At 42.9% G+C, this 17,906-nt stretch overlaps 1 protein-coding gene across 1 annotated transcript in view; it reads right to left on the bottom strand.

The window, feature by feature from the left end:
• Positions 1 to 17,906, bottom strand: part of LOC139750344 (salivary peroxidase/catechol oxidase-like) — a 67,084-nt gene that overhangs the window by 12,594 nt on the left and 36,584 nt on the right. The window contains exons 5-10 of the mRNA XM_071665027.1: positions 12,311 to 12,490; positions 11,863 to 12,004; positions 11,291 to 11,378; positions 8,442 to 8,599; positions 6,963 to 7,080; positions 6,585 to 6,710 (exon numbers count right to left, since the gene is read on the bottom strand). Coding sequence (XP_071521128.1) covers positions 6,585 to 6,710; positions 6,963 to 7,080; positions 8,442 to 8,599; positions 11,291 to 11,378; positions 11,863 to 12,004; positions 12,311 to 12,490 — 812 coding nt within the window. The remainder of the gene's footprint in view (positions 1 to 6,584; positions 6,711 to 6,962; positions 7,081 to 8,441; positions 8,600 to 11,290; positions 11,379 to 11,862; positions 12,005 to 12,310; positions 12,491 to 17,906) is intronic.

Here is a 17,906-nt window from a genome sequence, read left to right as displayed (position 1 = left end):
AATGGATGAAGGCAGCAAGTATGAATATGTACATGTGTATATATGTATATGTCTGTGTATGTATACGTTGAAATGTATAGGGATGTGTATGTGCACGTCTGGGCGTTTATGTATATACTTATGTATGTGGGTGGTTGGGCCATTCTTTCGTCTGTTCCCTTACGCTACCTCGCAAGACAGCGACCATGTATATATATATATATATATATATATATATATATATATATATATATATATATATATATATATACACAAGAAACAGGAGTTGTGGGAATATGTGATAGAATGTAAGAAAGTAAATTCTCGATTAATATGGGTAAAATTGAAAGTTGATTGGAGAGAGGTGGGTGATTATTGGTGCATATGCACCTGGGCATGAGAAGAAAGATCATGAGAGGCAAGTGTTTTGGGAGCAGCTAAATGAGTGTGTTAGCGGTTTTGATGCACGAGACCGGGTTATAGTGATGGGTGATTTGAATGCAAAGGTGAGTAATGTGGCAGTTGAGGGAATAATTGGTATGCATGGGGTGTTCAGTGTTGTAAATGGAAATGGTGAAGAGCTTGTAGATTTATGTGCTGAAAAAGGACTGATGATTGGGAATACCTGGTTTAAAAAGCGAGATATACATAAGTATACTTATGTAAGTAGGAGAGATGGCCAGAGAGCGTTATTGGATTACGTGTTAATTGACAGGCGTGCGAAAGAGAGACTTTTGGATGTTAATGTGCTGAGAGGTGCAACTGGAGGGATGTCTGATCATTATCTTGTGGAGGCTAAGGTGAAGATTAGTATGGGTTTTCAGAAAAGAAGAGTGAATGTTGGGGTGAAGAAGGTGGTGAGAGTAAGTGAGCTTGGGAAGGAGACCTGTGTGGGGAAGTACCAGGAGAGACTGTGTACAGAATGGAAAAAGGTGAGAACAATGGAAGTAAGGGGAGTGGGGGAGGAATGGGATGTATTTAGGGAATCAGTGATGGATTGCGCAAAAGATGCTTGTGGCATGAGAAGAGTGGGAGGTGGGCTGTTTAGAAAGGGTAGTGAGTGGTGGGATGAAGAAGTAAGAGTATTAGTGAAAGAGAAGAGAGAGGCATTTGGACGATTTTTGCAGGGAAAAAATGCAATTGAGTGGGAGAAGTATAAAAGAAAGAGACAGGAGGTCAAGAGAAAGGTGCAAGAGGTGAAAAAAAAGGGCAAATGAGAGTTGGGGTGAGAGACTATCAGTAAATTTTAGGGAGAATAAAAAGATGTTCTGGAAGGAGGTAAATAGGGTGCGTAAGACAAGGGAGCAAATGGGAACTTCAGTGAAGGGCGTAAATGGGGAGGTGATAACAAGTAGCGGTGATGTGAGAAGGAGATGGAATGAGTATTTTGAAGGTTTGTTGAATGTGTCTGATGACAGAGTGGCAGATATAGGGTGTTTTGGTCGAGGTGGTGTGCAAAGTGAGAGGGTTAGGGAAAATGATTTGGTAAACAGAGAAGAGGTAGTAAAAGCTTTGCGGAAGATGAAAGCCGGCAAGGCAGCAGGTTTGGATGGTATTGCAGTGGAATTTATTAAGAAAGGGGGTGACTGTATTGTTGACTGGTTGGTAAGGTTATTTAATGTATGTATGACTCATGGTGAGGTGCCTGAGGATTGGCGGAATGCGTGCATAGTGCCATTGTACAAAGGCAAAGGGGATAAGAGTGAGTGCTCAAATTACAGAGGTATAAGTTTGTTGAGTATTCCTGGTAAATTATATGGGAGGGTATTGATTGAGAGGGTGAAGGCATGTACAGAGCATCAGATTGGGGAAGAGCAGTGCGGTTTCAGAAGTGGTAGAGGATGTGTGGATCAGGTGTTTGCTTTGAAGAATGTATGTGAGAAATACTTAGAAAAGCAAATGGATTTGTATGTAGCGTTTATGGATCTGGAGAAGGCATATGATAGAGTTGATAGAGATGCTCTGTGGAAGGTATTAAGAATATATGGTGTGGGAGGCAAGTTGTTAGAAGCAGTGAAAAGTTTTTATCGAGGATGTAAGGCATGTGTACGTGTAGGAAGAGAGGAAAGTGATTGGTTCTCAGTGAATGTAGGTTTGCGGCAGGGGTGTGTGATGTCTCCATGGTTGTTTAATTTGTTTATGGATGGGGTTGTAAGGGAGGTAAATGCAAGAGTTTTGGAAAGAGGGGCAAGTATGAAGTCTGTTGGGGATGAGAGAGCTTGGGAAGTGAGTCAGTTGTTGTTCGCTGATGATACAGCGCTGGTGGCTGATTCATGTGAGAAACTGCAGAAGCTGGTGACTGAGTTTGGTAAAGTGTGTGGAAGAAGAAAGTTGAGAGTAAATGTGAATAAGAGCAAGGTTATTAGGTACAGTAGGGGTGAGGGTCAAGTCAATTGGGAGGTGAGTTTGAATGGAGAAAAACTGGAGGAAGTGAAGTGTTTTAGATATCTGGGAGTGGATCTGTCAGCGGATGGAACCATGGAAGCGGAAGTGGATCATAGGGTGGGGGAGGGGGCGAAAATTTTGGGAGCCTTGAAAAATGTGTGGAAGTCGAGAACATTATCTCGGAAAGCAAAAATGGGTATGTTTGAGGGAATAGTGGTTCCAACAATGTTGTATGGTTGCGAGGCGTGGGCTATGGATAGAGATGTGCGCAGGAGGATGGATGTGCTGGAAATGAGATGTTTGAGGACAATGTGTGGTGTGAGGTGGTTTGATCGAGTAAGTAACGTAAGGGTAAGAGAGATGTGTGGAAGTAAAAAGAGCGTGGTTGAGAGAGCAGAAGAGGGTGTTTTGAAATGGTTTGGGCACATGGAGAGAATGAGTGAGGAGAGATTGACCAAGAGGATATATGTGTCGGAGGTGGAGGGAACGAGGAGAAGAGGGAGACCAAATTGGAGGTGGAAAGATGGAGTGAAAAAGATTTTGTGTGATCGGGGCCTGAACATGCAGGAGGGTGAAAGGAGGGCAAGAAATAGAGTGAATTGGAGTCATGTGGTATACAGGGGTTGACGTGCTGTCAGTGGATTGAAGCAAGGCATGTGGAGCGTCTGGGGTAAACCATGGAAAGCTGTGTAGGTATGTATATTTGCGTGTGTGGACGTGTGTATGTGCATGTGTGTGGGGGGGGGGGGCCATTTCTTTCGTCTGTTTCCTTGCGCTACCTCGCAAACGCGGGAGACAGCGACAAAGTATAAAAAAAAAAAAAAAAAAAAAAAAAAAAAAAAAATATATATATATATACACATTATTCTATACTTACACTATCCCTCATGTGCTTCTCGTCTACTCTCGATCTATCGCATATAATGCACTGACATCAGACCTTCCCTTTCCATATCAGAGCACCTATATGCCTTTCTATAGTTTTCCTTCCATAACTTCAGATGCCATGGTTCAGTCCACTCATAGCTCGTCGTCCCCTTTGTACCGCTTCGCTTTCTCTCGTGCACGCCCAACACCTTCTTGCATGTCCAGGCAAAGCGTTTTTTCACTCCATCGCGTCCTTGGTCTTCCGTTCCTCCTGGTTTCTTCCCTTTGTGATGCATCTCCTCTTATTTCTCCTCACTCTTCCTCTCCATACGTCCAAACCTTTTCAGCAAATCTTTCTTTGTTCTCTCAAACGTACTCTACTTACTGCCACATCTCTCTCACTATCACTGTCATTAATTACTGGATCAACCCTCCTCACAACACACGTTGTCCTCAAGCATTTCATTTCCAACACATGCACCTTCTTCCGTAATACTTGATACGGGGTCCACGACTAATCCACAGTACTTATCTTTACCTATACAGACCGTGACTTTTCTGTGCAATCACTCTTTAATGAACTCAGGACCTCATCCCTTTCATCCACCCTATGGTTCACTTGAACTCCCTTACTACCATCGGCTGCCGTGTCCACTGTCAGATACATGGTAAAAACACTACTATCACCAAGTTCCTTCTACCCAAACTCAGTCAAACCGAAGTCTTTCTACCATGCTAAACGTCATTACTTTGCTTTTAATCACATTAACTCAACTTCCTTCTCTCACACACAACTCCCAAACTGAATACGCAAGCTTTTGTAGTTTCTCACTAGGGTCTGCTACCAGAAAAGTATCATCTGCAAAGTGGAACCGACATTTCCTGGGCCTTTAACCCCGAGCAGACTTCAACCCCCGCCCCCCCCACTCTAAAACTTCCTCATTAACCTCCTTCACCACCTCATCCATGAACAGATTTAACGGCCATGGTGACATCAACCACCCTTGACGCAGAGCCACCTCCACCTAGAAACTCGCACCATCATCAACGCCTATTCACAATCCTAGTAAAAAGTGGGTTTATTGGTAGATGACTGGAGACCATAAGGAGGTCCTTTGATTGATTGATTTGTACTCCCTTAACGAAACTCTTCAATGGTTCAGGTAGCTTCTACAAAGCATCTCTAAGAACCTTGCTTATTCTCCGGACTAACAAATACTACCTAGAGAGTTTCTCCAAAGCATTTTTCGTAAAAGTTCTCTAAGGCAAACACCTGGTCCACACATCCTCTACCACTCCTGAAGCTACACTTTCTCTTCGCCTGACGCTCTGTGCATGCCACCATCCTCTCAGTAACCACTCTCTCGTGATACAAATTACCAGCTATACTTAAAAGACTTGCACCTCTACGAAAGTTCACTAGTCTCCATTGCCTTTATCCAATGGCACTAAAAGATAATTTCGCTGGGCCTCAGGCACCTCATCTTGAGCCAAACATTCAGTGAAAATTCTGACTAATCGGTCAATAACACATTCACTCACTTGAGAAATTAAACTGCAATCCCTTCCATTCCAGGTGTTTTGCCACGCTTCATCCAACGCAAGTCCTTCACCACCTTCTCTTTTCACCAAACCATTCTCCTTGGCTTTCTCGTTCCGCGTACCTCCACTTCCCAAACACCGAACATTTGCCACCGTAACATCTAACACATTTAACACTCCTTTAAGATACTGACTTCATCTCTACTCTATCTGTTACCACTGCCTCATTGCTCCTCTATCTGAACTTATTTCTAACCTTATTTTCCTCTCTATTCGTATTCCAAAGAATTTTCTTTCTCCATGATATTTTCAGGTTCCCTATTTTTTCTTTACTAGTTCGTGCACTTTTCTCTTGCCCTGCCGTTTCCTCTTGTCCATATCCCAGTCACTCGAACTCCTTTCTCCTCTCACTGTTACGCAAGTTCATCCCACTAGCTGCCCCTCTCGATACATTTAGATAGTCTCTCTCCTTCGCACGCCTTTCATCAAGTATAAAATCCAACAATTCTCTCAGACCCCCAGCCCTAACTAACCACGTACACTTATTTAGGTCACGTATTTGAAACCAGGTATTCCCAATCGCCAGTCATCTTTCAGTACACAGCTCCAAAAGATATTCAACAATTATCGATCACAAAGCCCAATAATCATATCCTCCGTTGCCATATAATCCAGTCATTAAAATTACCCATATTTCATACTTAATCCTTCCCTTTGATAAAGCTGATGCATTGGCCCACTTGCTTCTCTCTCCATAGCTCTTCTCGTTACCACATGAACGAGCACCATCACCCATCCTTCTTCCTCTTTCATTCTCACCCACATCAGACTGATGCTTTGATCATTAAACTTTCACGTATACCATCATACCTTCATCAACAACATCCCCTCCCTTGCTCTTGCCCTTACATTAACCCTAGACGTTACCCAATGTACATTCCCATACCACTCACAAAACATAACATCCAGGCTTCTCTTCCCAGCCACACTTGCTTCTTCTCTTCCTCTATCTCCATGCACAAACATCCCAGCCTGTGACATGGAGGAGGATGAAAACTTCCCACCTGGCTCCACCTCCTGCTCCCACTCTTAGATACTGGAGCACAGGAATGGGAAGGTTTCCAGCCCCCCGTTCCCGCCCCTTTTAGTAGGCTTGCTTGAAAAACAGAATTTGAGAGTAGCATTCTTTCTCCCCTATCCCTAAGAATACATACATGTATATGCATGTTAACTACCCATAAACTACGCATCCTTTCAATATCCTCAAACAACGCAAGTAGCCCAACCAGACTACTATCTCCAGCAGCCAATCTCACCACACATTACCTTCTCACCAGCACTGCACACCAGTATCAGCTGGAGCACACACCACGAACTGCCCACGGACACTTCGTATGGCCAGTGGAATTTTGTTCTTGTATCTGAACAAGTTGTATATTAGAAGTGGTAAACACTACCCTTGAATCAACAGTAAAATATTCAGCTCTGACAATGTGATGATTTTCTTTTCAGAGAAAAAATCAACACTTCCCAGGTTAGGTAATTTCAAATAAATGTGTATACAATGAAAGAAGTTTATAGAAATATCAGTTAAAGCCTTAATGCTACTCCTGTTGAAATGTAGGGTTGAACCCCGTGAAAACGATGGTACGATCCTCGAGCACGATAGGCTACCCCTTCACGCACCTCCGTAAAGGTCGGTTCAAAGGCCACATCGTCGTGCCTGAGAGGTTCAGACAGCTGTAGTAGGCCTTGCCCTGTGATCAGAACAGGAAACATCACAAAACCTGATTCTACAAGACCATTCTTACTCTATAGTAACCATGACCTCCTGGACTTAGCTTGTACTTTCTCATTTTCTTTTCGCCAAGCAGGGCTGGTAGGAACTCAGTGTATATCATGTTCTGGTACTGGGCTATGTTGATTTTTCGGGCCTCCTGTTGGGAGAAAGCCGTATCATAGAAAAAGACCCGAATACTTTGATCGTTTCGAGAATGCCTAACGTACAACTCAAAGAAAGCCTATTTTATTTTCAAAGTGTAGGAGCCTTTATTGCCTCTAAAAATGTGATGAGAAACTTGAGAGTAAAGTTTGAAACATAGATCAACAGGTTACTTTAATTCATAATTTGTCTCTTGCCATATCAGACGTTCATGCTAACCCCTGAAGCTAAGCTAACGATCGCATACCTGGAACAGCTTCTCATCGTTCCAGTGTGGGTTGATCCTCAGTAGCTCCCTGGCCAGCCGGTTGTGCTCGCGGAAGTAGAGGGCGTGGACCACCAAGAGACCCAGCTGCTCGTTGGCTCTGGGGATACGAACTCTGGTCACCTGGATGATAAAACATAAAACGATGCGTTTCCTGTTTGACGAAGACACACCACACTCTACATCTATAAGGTAGGGAATCAATCTTTTTCTAGATTCCCAGCCCTAGTTTCCAGTCAAGGTATACACGTCCACAAGAAAAACGTCAGACATTTCCGGTTACTGTTACCACACCAGTACTTATGTACTAAACGATCATTTCTTTTAAAGCTAAAGAGTGTTTTCAAATACATCTTTTCGTCAGAATAAGGTGGTTTCTCTCATTTTCACAACCCGGTGATACAAGAGGCGAAGAAATTCAACTACTAAAACCTTATAGCTACAACAATTCTGAGTATCTACTTTCGTCGAAAATTATCATTCTTGAATTTAACGACTTTTACTCGAACAAAAATTTATGCAATTATCGATCTGAAGTTTGTAAAGCGCTGAATTTTCAGCAAAATGATACATTCAGAACATACGTAAGACGATTTTCTTTGTTTGTTTTCAGCTTTTGTTCAATATAAATTCAAGTCCCGATGTGACATTCTTTACCTCGAGTAGTTTAGATGTGTGGGGGCTTATGATTATTTATAGTTTACAATACTTTTGACCCAAATATTAAATAATACTAGTCATTGAGAAAGTGTTACCTTTCGCATCGAATGTGGTGTTTACAAAACAGCTGTCTGTGAATTATTTTTCTATTATCGTCGATGAAGAGTAATAATTGGAGACTTTAGGTAACGTTAGTTAACGTAAGGTTAGCTGGGTGCCACCTTCCTTAGTTTCTTTGGAGATCGATGTAAACCCAACATCTTCCATACACACAAACATCACTTCTCATATGACTCACAGTGTAGAATAACTTTCGATTCTTTTTCTAGTCACAAATTTGTCATTCTTAATCATTAACATTTCGTCGACAGGAAGTGTCAATAAATTCGCGAAGGGAAGTAATCTGTTAGTGGATTATTATTGGGACAAAAAACAAAGGACACTTCTGGCATACCCTACTGTACTCGACTGGAATGGAAGAGAGACTTATGCATGCAGTGGCTTGGAAGGGGAAGTCATACAACCAGCAGCTGGGTCAGGGAACCCATACAGTTGGTTATCACGAAGGATGCCGTACGCACCTAATGATTAGGAGAGGAATCCACACGAGAGAAAGCGCGGGATGAGGACAAACATCTTTTACCCACTCGCCACTCGCTATCATTTTACCTTCAGAGATTGATCGACAATTTTAGAATCTATTTAAATGGCTTTTTACCATCTCAACATTCCCATCACATCCTGGTCCCGAGTCGCCCTCAAACTTCATGGTTGGTATGACCCTGCCATGACTGCACTTACTTCTCGTCCCCAGTCAAGATACATTGTCCTTGAGGCGTCCGGCAGTCAATAAGCTGATCAGCTGGGACTAACTGTGGGAACCCCTTATAGCTCTCCTTCAACAGCCCCTCCGAGTGAAGTCTGATCTTCTCATTGAGACACTCATCACTGCCGTAAACCTGTTGGTCGGGAGAAAAATGAATAACTACCTCACTTAAAAACACTAATTAACGAGTTATAACTGATGAAGCACGGCTAGATTTATCGTGCAACAGAGGCATAACTACCAACTCCTTGACCCCAAAGAGCTATTTCAAATGGCCTCTCCCGTTAATCATGCTTAGGTGACACTCGGGCATTTCCTGCGAGCTCCGTAAACCGAGGCCTCTGGTCACAAGAGCCAATTAGTTTACTTATGTTCTGGAGACACTTTACCACAATCCTGTCCTGGCTATAAATGGAAATTCGAAACTAGTAATTTCTCATGGTGAAATATGGTCTCTCGTGACAGGAGCTGGGAAAACGACACTTAATGGCGCTTAAGAGTTGATGAAATGAATCGATTGCTGTTTAATACTTTCACACAAGATGAAGCTATCAAGACGATCATTGAGGGAACAGGTAATCCCTTTTTTTTTTTTTTTTAACATTTCCCTCTATGTTTCTCGTTTCCTCGAGACGATGAACAACTCGTAACAAGACGACCATCCACTGGAGCGTCTGAGGATCTTACTGGGAGTTTTCAGAACACCTACACCGTCCAGTCTGTGGAGTCTGGATGACCTACAGCGGGACGACGTGCGAATCATCAACACAAGGATATAATTTTTGATGTTCTTCCTTTTACAAACACTCCAATTTTCTTTCTGCCACACACTGTCATTCGTGTCCTGTAAATACTTTTTCAGGCCTTTCTATATTCGACAGGGAATATCTCCTGATGTCTCATAGTTTTCATTTATACATTCCTCAATGGAGTAATCTCACATTTGTCACTCCTCCACATTTATACTTTATCATATCCTAACTCACGTTCTTCCACTCCACCCACAGTGGCTGTCTTCCTCCTCTTCCCTCCATCTCGCTTATATATATATATATATATATATATATATATATATATATATATATATATATATATATATATATATATATATATATATATTCATCTAACAGTTATATCAGCCACCAGGGCAAACCATCTCAGCTACCTTAACTCTTACAACCATCCTTTTATTCCTAACTTTACTAACGACTATGCTTCCCACAATTCCTCAGTTATCTTCGCTTCCATTTCTTCACATTTCCGGGGAAATTTCGCTTTCTAAGTGCTTACAAACACCGGCCCTCTCAAAACTTACTCCCTCCTACCACATTTAATTATTCCCCTCTAACGCCTTCACCTTGCCCATGTTGGCTTTCATATCTTACACATACTTAAAAATTCCCTGCATGCCTTACACTTTCTCTTCCATCTTTCTCGTCAACATAGAGATAATATTTCATGTTGTAGTTGCCTGTCTAAACAACACACACACGGTACGAACAGGTAAACCCGGGTCAGAGAACCGTTTGCACCATACTTGGAGCACCATTGTATGTTTACGTCATTGTCAACAAACATGGTGGCGCCCTCCACTCTTGGTATATGCCAAACACTATAGAAACCCTTCGCTACCTCAACCACACTGATATCTAACGTAAGATTTCAGGGCTGTTTATAATTCACTCTTGTCAACATTGTTTCATAATGTTCATTAACGTTTCGTTCACAAGAATCTGATCTCGAAACCATTTTCATAAACGTTTTATCCACAAAACTAGTCCCTTTCATATATTTCTTTTATCATTTCTTGCCTTATACTACCATTTAAAACCTCGAATAATTTTCTACTTTCTGTAATCAAAAAATCTTAGTTTTTACACTCGACCTTAATACTTGTCACATATTATGTTGTTATATTGTTGCTACGTCCTGTTAGTCCTTGTGATACCTTATCTTCGTTTCACTACACACTAAACATATTTCCATAAGCATATGGTTCATTCCAGGGGCCTCTATAACTTTTCATGGATACAATAGCATTCCATACCGTCCACCAGAAGAGATCTTTGCTTATCAATCCATCCTTAAGAAAAAAATAATGCCTATCTTCCCTTCTCTATCCCTCCACTATCCTTACTTCTCAAACACTCAACTATCCTTACTTCAACATAGCTATCTTTACTTCTGTGACAATCAACAGTTCAATTCTCTTTTCATGTATACACACTAACACAACATTGCCCAACTCTACCCTTAATGCGATGCCGAAATATTTGTTTGTACTGACCAGTATAATGTTCTCTACAAGCCACGTATCACATTACAGTCTCAACAGTGAGTTTCTTTGCTCCTGTACAAGCATCACCCGCAGGACAACACTGAAGAACCTATACTTCGTGGGAGATTGACTGACTGACTGTGACCCTCTCTTCATGATACTAAAGTGTTCTCCATGACGTCTACTCCCGCTACCCTACAGTTGCCTGATCTTTCGTGCATTTCAATCATTCCCAGACACTCTGATCATAGGCTCGTGGTGCTATCTCTTCATTCGCAAGTTTTCACTGGTGACCATAACCTCGGTACTGGCTAGTCCTTACCTACCATCCGTCTCAGGATGGTTCTCCCAGGTCCTGCTGTACACAATTGACCCAATGAAAATCCCTGTAGTGTCCCTTAGCCATACTGACATGGTTCTACAGTCTTGTGTTACACCAACTGTTGGTACTCATTTCTCATTACCGGCCATCTCAGGGAACACTTCATCATTCACTCTAAGTGACCCCACTCAGTACGACACTGTTCTCGTCACACGGTAACTGACCGTTGATAAATCCAGGAACGCTGTGTTAGAGTTGCGCTGCTGAAGTGTCATGTGACCCGCACTATCTGGCCTCCAGTCTGCTACACTCCTGACGGACAGTAATGGAAGAAAATGCATTAAGTTCCCACCGTCTACCATGTGTCTGAGACATGATCAAGAGAAACACTAGAAACAGGTCTGGCAGTGTCATCTACAAGCACACTTTCGAAAATCAAGTTAAACTAGTGAAAGACTTTATAGTTCAGGTCAGACTATGGTCACCACTCATGCTAGATAGCACTGAATGATGTGCTGAATAGTCACCGGGTTACTGAGGTAAGAACTACAACGTGTAGACTGAAAATCAAAGACCTCTCGAGACTAATGGTAGTGGCTGTGTCAAGCTGGGGTGGCAGAATAAGGTGAAATTTGAAGGATATGTGCCACTGCTTTTTACCGCAATCTGCTGCTTAACTTTTCTCAAGAACAGTTCTTCAGCATCAGTCTGTGAAGCTTAGACAAGAGCCATACAACAACAGAACTACACCCAAGATGGACGGTTGGGTGCAGTTCCTCCCTGGTTCACCACCTGCCTGATGAAGGGAAGGCACCTCCGCTCGCCGCCGTGGTCCAGCTTGGCCGAGATATGAGGATCTTTTAGAGGTATCTGGATGGGCGCACAGGCGGGGTTCTTCCAGGAGCTACACGCCACACAGTCCTTGCTGATCTCTGCCTCTGAAGGTAACAACAACATTGTATCCACGTCATCAAACATACCAGATCTCATAAGACAAACAACAGAAAAGCCTCAGTAATGAATATTGCAACTACCAGGTTTTGAGTTATTCCCAGACTAAATATAAAACTAATGATGAAATCCAAAAGACAGGTACGAGAATAATCTTAAGCTGGCCATGAAAGATATTAAGCTTGCCAAATCTAGAATGCAGAGCCGTCTGAAGAGAGATGATAAAAGAAAATAATGCCAGTCTTTAAGGGTACGAGAGAGTGTTGAACAACTTGTTTACTTTTCTGTCTTACCCAAGACTTTGTGGGTTAGCACCAGGTCGTGATCAATCAACTGGCCCAGCTGCATGAGGAGAGCAGTCTGCTGGAGCGGCCGTTCCTGAGCCGTCTCGCTGACCAACAACAGGCTCACCTGACGGGGACTGGGCAACAGACGTCCCCCAGCCACCGACCTGCTCCTCATGAAGGCAAAGTCTGGAAAAGATGAAGTTTTCTTCTGAAGTGAGGAACTGCATGATGATCATGATACATGTTGGTCATGATATATGTATACATGTTGGTTATATGTATAGCATACATGTTGGTCATGATATATGTATACCATACATGTTGGTTATATGTATAGCATACATGTTGGTCTTGGTACATGTGCACCATAGATGTTGGTTATGATACATGTATACCATACACGAGTTATGATACATGTTATTCATGAAATATGTATACCATACATGCGTACCATATATCACACTCCTATTTTCCCCTTCATATGATCAGAGAAATAATTTCCAAACTTTATATTTTTCCTTTCCTGGTAATATACTTGATCTCAGTTTGGCGCGTCAGCCAAGTAAACGCCAGTAAACAAGCGAAGAAAGACACATTAGGAGAAAGTTGATGGCCATCTGGAGAGAGATTTATACATTGTGTTTTCATTATTCTCTGGTAATACTGGATCTAACGAAGAGTTTTTTCCCAGAGATCTCGCGGTGTGTAGGTCTACTTACCTCGGATGCTGGCTGACCTGACCTGGCAACAGAATCATCTTTATGATTCAGTTATATAGTTGACCTCAAGTTAATGCAGAAATTCTTAGGTTCACAAGACGGCGATATGTATCCCTAAGGCGCTTCCATCAAGTTGTTGGTGTCTGTACAAGAAATTTATTTACCTTGGCCTCTGTGGTTTTGTGGTGAGCGTTGAAGGCTACTAACCCACTGGGCTGGGTTCGATCATCAGCGCGGGTTGGTGGCACGCAGCTCACCCAGCGCCTCGTCCTTCCTCTGGTTGGTAGATGATTGGTATCCAACTTCGGCTGGGGCAAAGCACTGCAACTGTGACAGCCTTACAAGCCAAGAGCTTGTACCTCCATCACAGTTCACCCCAGGTGTGTCCACGTCTGGGGACGCTGCCCTTACTGACACACCGGTCAATCTACCAAGGGCTGGTACTTCACGTTTTCCCACCGCCACAGACGTCCTGTACTGCACCAGCTGCGTCATTAACCAGGTCATGAAAACGGTCGTTTACGGCAGGAAGAACAACTCCTCTCCCGACCTCGGATGATGGAGTCACTAACCAAGCACGACTGGTGTTCCGTGTTCTATGCATCAGCCAATGTCGGAGAACGATATTTCTTTTCTTGTTGTCAGTGTCAACAAAGCCACAAATTCTAACGGGCTTAGGACCTTGTTGCACTCCTTCAAAAGGCTGATCAATCTGAGCGGGAAAACGATCAGTTTTCAGAGTGTCAACACCCACAGCGTTACCCACTGACGTCGTTGGATCACTTCCTGACAACTTGCAAACGGGTTTCAGTGAGCTGCTGAAGGACGTCTGCCCTATGAGCTGAAGCATATATCTTACAGGTTTAAGTCGTTGACCTGGCTTTCATTCCCAGTCCAGTAATCATCTTGATGGTTTGAGGCTGAAATCTCTGTTGTCTGTCTTCTTTCAAGGAGAGTGATCTATATTGCACAAAATCTTCAACGTGTGCACTGCTTACTTGGCCTTAGATCAACAGAGATTATTAAGGCAAATTCTCTTTTCTTACCTTTTGCAGCAACTTTTCCGTTTTTGCTAAATTATGTAAAACTTTACGTTTATCGACATTAAAAGTTATTTGCCTCGTATGAGGCCACTTCATCGGTTTATCTGACATTTTGGAGCTGCAGATGTTCGAGTCCAGTTGACCCATTTCCCAGCTTGGAATAATCTGCCAATTTCGATCGTACATTGGAGCCCATTATCAACATCATTAACATGTATGAGAAAAAGAATCGGTCCCATGACTTGTCCCTGGGGCACAACACTTGCTACGTCTAACCATTTAGAGGCTGGACTATAAATCACTACTTTGTTTACGGCCAGTGAACCCATCTTTCATCTGCCATTTTCTTCAGCTCCCGAACCTTACGCTTCAACCTTCTGCTACTTTCTCTCGTACCTTTCTCAGTCGCTTGCAATTTCCCTGTGGATACCGACTATACACCATTACTTCTCACCAGTGATTCAGCTTCATCATTCTACTACTTTCTACCCTTTCTCATATTTCCCCATCCCACTTTCCACACGCTACTCGCTTCCTTCGTACCTTTAAGATCTGCTTCTCTAAAATCCTTCCACTCCTGTATTCTTTTAATGTTACCCGGAGTCATATCTTCACTCTATCCCACAGTATATCAGGACGCAGTTCTCTTTCCCAACTCGTTGGTTTTCACAACTTCCTTCACAACTACTTTTCCTTATTCCACCACGAACTCTCACAACAGATAATCCGACCACGCCTTTTGTCCTCTAGCCCTATTCACCCGTGTACATCTACACTTTCTTCAGGCAGTGTTCCCAATCGACAGTTCCTCAGCATAAAACTGTCTTTACACATACTCATTTACACCCGCGACCCCCTTACAATTCTGTGCCCCAGTAATAAACACAGTTGTCATATTACCCAAACCAGGAATCGGTCCCTTGAACCAAACCTGCAAGACACACAACTCTTTCTTAAATACGGTCGTATCGTCTTCACTTCCAAGTACATAAGCACTGTCGCCCATCTCTCATAACCTACTTTCATTTTAACTCACAAAAATCGAACGTTATTTATTTCCTTACACTTCCACACTGTCCCACAGCTCGTTCATCACAAGTGTCACCAACATTTGCGTCACAATATGCGTAACTTGTGGGAAGTAGGAACTGTTGTATTTCGATGACCTTGTGTGACGTGCTTTCAGCTGGTTGGTTGGAGATATTTATGAAGAGTGAGACTGTACAATCTAGGGGGTGGGAAATCACCCATTCTGAAGTTAGCGCAGTTTCCATATACTCCATGAACGCTGGAAAGTCTGCTCTCCTGTACTTTGAGTGTCATTTTGAAACTGTCTATGCAAGAAACTGGATCGTATTTGTGCATATTATGTGGTGCAGGGGGGTCAGGACAGCTCGTGTGCCGTGCCCCAGGCGCACCTCTTGGGTAGTACTTGGTCATGCTAGGCTACCCCGACTGTTGGAGGCAGTAGCTTTGGTTCACGATACGGCGAGGGTGCAGTTGGTTTATAAGTAATTCACCTTTGAGAGTTTGCGCGTGGGTGTTGAGCGGAGTGGAATGGTGGACAGTGAAGTCTCTTCAGAGACAGGCGTTGGGTAAGCTGGTTAGATTTTGGCGTTGAGGAGAATCTCATGTTAGCGCAACAGAAGAAAGGAAACGCTCATGTAAACCCTTTTGAGTTCATGATGCTTTCGTGTGCCGTTCGCACATTATCTCCTCTCCCAAATATCTTAAAACCTGCTAAATTACAATGTAGTTTTGTTAACCACTGCCGTAGGCTTCAATTGCTTTACCAGGAAACGATTGTCCAGAGAGAAGTCAGAAAGCACCAACTGCATTGACGTACCAAGTTTCAGCTACCACCATGCACTTCCTCCTCGATTTCAGGCAAAGAATAAAAACTTGAAGCCTTGCACGAGTTTGGCAGACCTTAAGATCATACTCTTAAAACATTTCACATCAAATTCTGTTTAACATTGTTCATATAGGGTTGGAATTTTACCAAGATCTCTTAAAGGATACACTTCCATAACTTCAAACTTTCAGGGATTTTACAGAAAGCATGAACACTGGACAGTGGCCTAACCTAATGCCTTACCTCAGACTCCTTGTAGGAAGGGTTTAACGAAATCCACATCTTACATTCTTTGTTCTCATGTGGAATTCTGTAGATAGTTCACGGCTAATAGACATTTGCTTCCAGTGTAAACCTCTGATCAAACTTGCATAAAGCATGAAACTTATTGTGGCCAGCAAAGTGAACCCAGGAAACGAACATTTGGCGAGGAAATCTCTACTGGTCATGCCTACCCAATCATGTCGTATTTTCCTTCTAACGCTGTTGTCGTCACCAACTCCGAGACTTTATTTCGTATACTCCAAGAACGAGTATGTATTTAGACGTAACAGACCTATTTCGAAAGGTACTTACGGAGGAGTTTGGGTCTACTACACAAGCATTTTTTTTTTTTTTTTTGACCACAACAGACTTGTAGACTACCAAAACGCACACCTCCCACTTCGTTCAGGTGCTGTCCGTCCAACATAAACATACCAGACAACATGTAGTAATGCTGCCACAAGTTTATGAACTCAACTCCTTCCTGTAAACAGAAGATTGGTGGTCTATTATCTAGACTGAACGCCTTGCTAATGAAGGTGTCACCGGCGCCGATCCTGGGTAGAACTCCTGAAATCATATCATTATTAGTTTTGTCTTGAAAACGTCAAATAAACTGACGACATTTCCCCACCAGCTCCTCCGATCTCTCCTTCAGTACATCATTAGTTCCTACATGACAGACAACAAGTGTACTATCGTCAGTAGCGCCGCCACAAACCTCGTCTACAGCGTCGGCAACATCATCTACCCTGCCACATGGAAAACGAAAACGTTTACGGTATGAAGGGTTTCTGCCGAGGAATTCCTCCACCTGTCCTCGGTACATCGAGTCCCAACGAGCCTTACTTCGTGTTCGCTGTCGTCGACATCACCTAGTGCTGACCTGAGGGTAAATCCGTGTGACATTCTCCACGTAATCCAGACCATAACCTTACAAAAACCTTTGGTGTTCTTAAGAACACTGGATCGGCACCTTTTTAAGTTTGGTGGGTATTGGTCTTGCTGGTGTTGTGACGTGCGAGATGTCGTAGCTGAGCAGAGCATCGTATGGATTTTTACCAGAGGTGTCCAGGGTTAAGCCATCATCTCATCTGATCCGCTTTGTTTTCTTCTCGTGGAAGCTTTGAACACTGCTGGTATCTTCATGAGGCAGAGGACGTCCGTGATAGCGCCACACAAAATATTCTTATTCGTCAGTAGGAATTTGGGAGATCTTCTGGTGAATATGGTCAGCTTGGTGCGTCTTTCCGGCAACAAAGCTCATAATTTCACAAGTTCTTCCCAGGATTGGTACTGGGGGCAACACCTTGCTAGTGTCCATTTTACCAACTTGTAGCAGTAACGTTCCTTGTGGCCAGAGACACATAGAAGGTCTACTTCAGACCAGTTCCGTTTGGGCACATTTTGGAAGGCCGCTTTTTCTTTAGGGGAAAATGCAGTCCACGTGAAGGCCCATCCCCTGCGGAAGCAGTACTTCCATGAATGCCCAAACATTCATCAATGTAAATGTTCCCTGCATAGGAAAAAAAGGAATCTGATAATTACACTGAAGGAAAGTCAAGTTATAATCGGAGAATTACATTGGAAAATCACGTTATAATCGGTGTTTCAATCTTGGTCAGATACTGAATAAAATTTCTTTGACGCATATGCAATTCTTGGGATTGGATTATAGAATTTAAGCTTATAAGCCAAGTACTGGTGCTTCTAAGGCTATT

The sequence above is a fragment of the Panulirus ornatus genome, chromosome 9, assembly GCF_036320965.1.
Source record: "Panulirus ornatus isolate Po-2019 chromosome 9, ASM3632096v1, whole genome shotgun sequence".
Taxonomy (NCBI): Eukaryota; Metazoa; Arthropoda; class Malacostraca; order Decapoda; family Palinuridae; genus Panulirus; species Panulirus ornatus.
The sequence above is the reverse complement of the archived record's forward strand: the minus strand, read 5'-3'. Positions and strand labels throughout refer to the sequence as shown.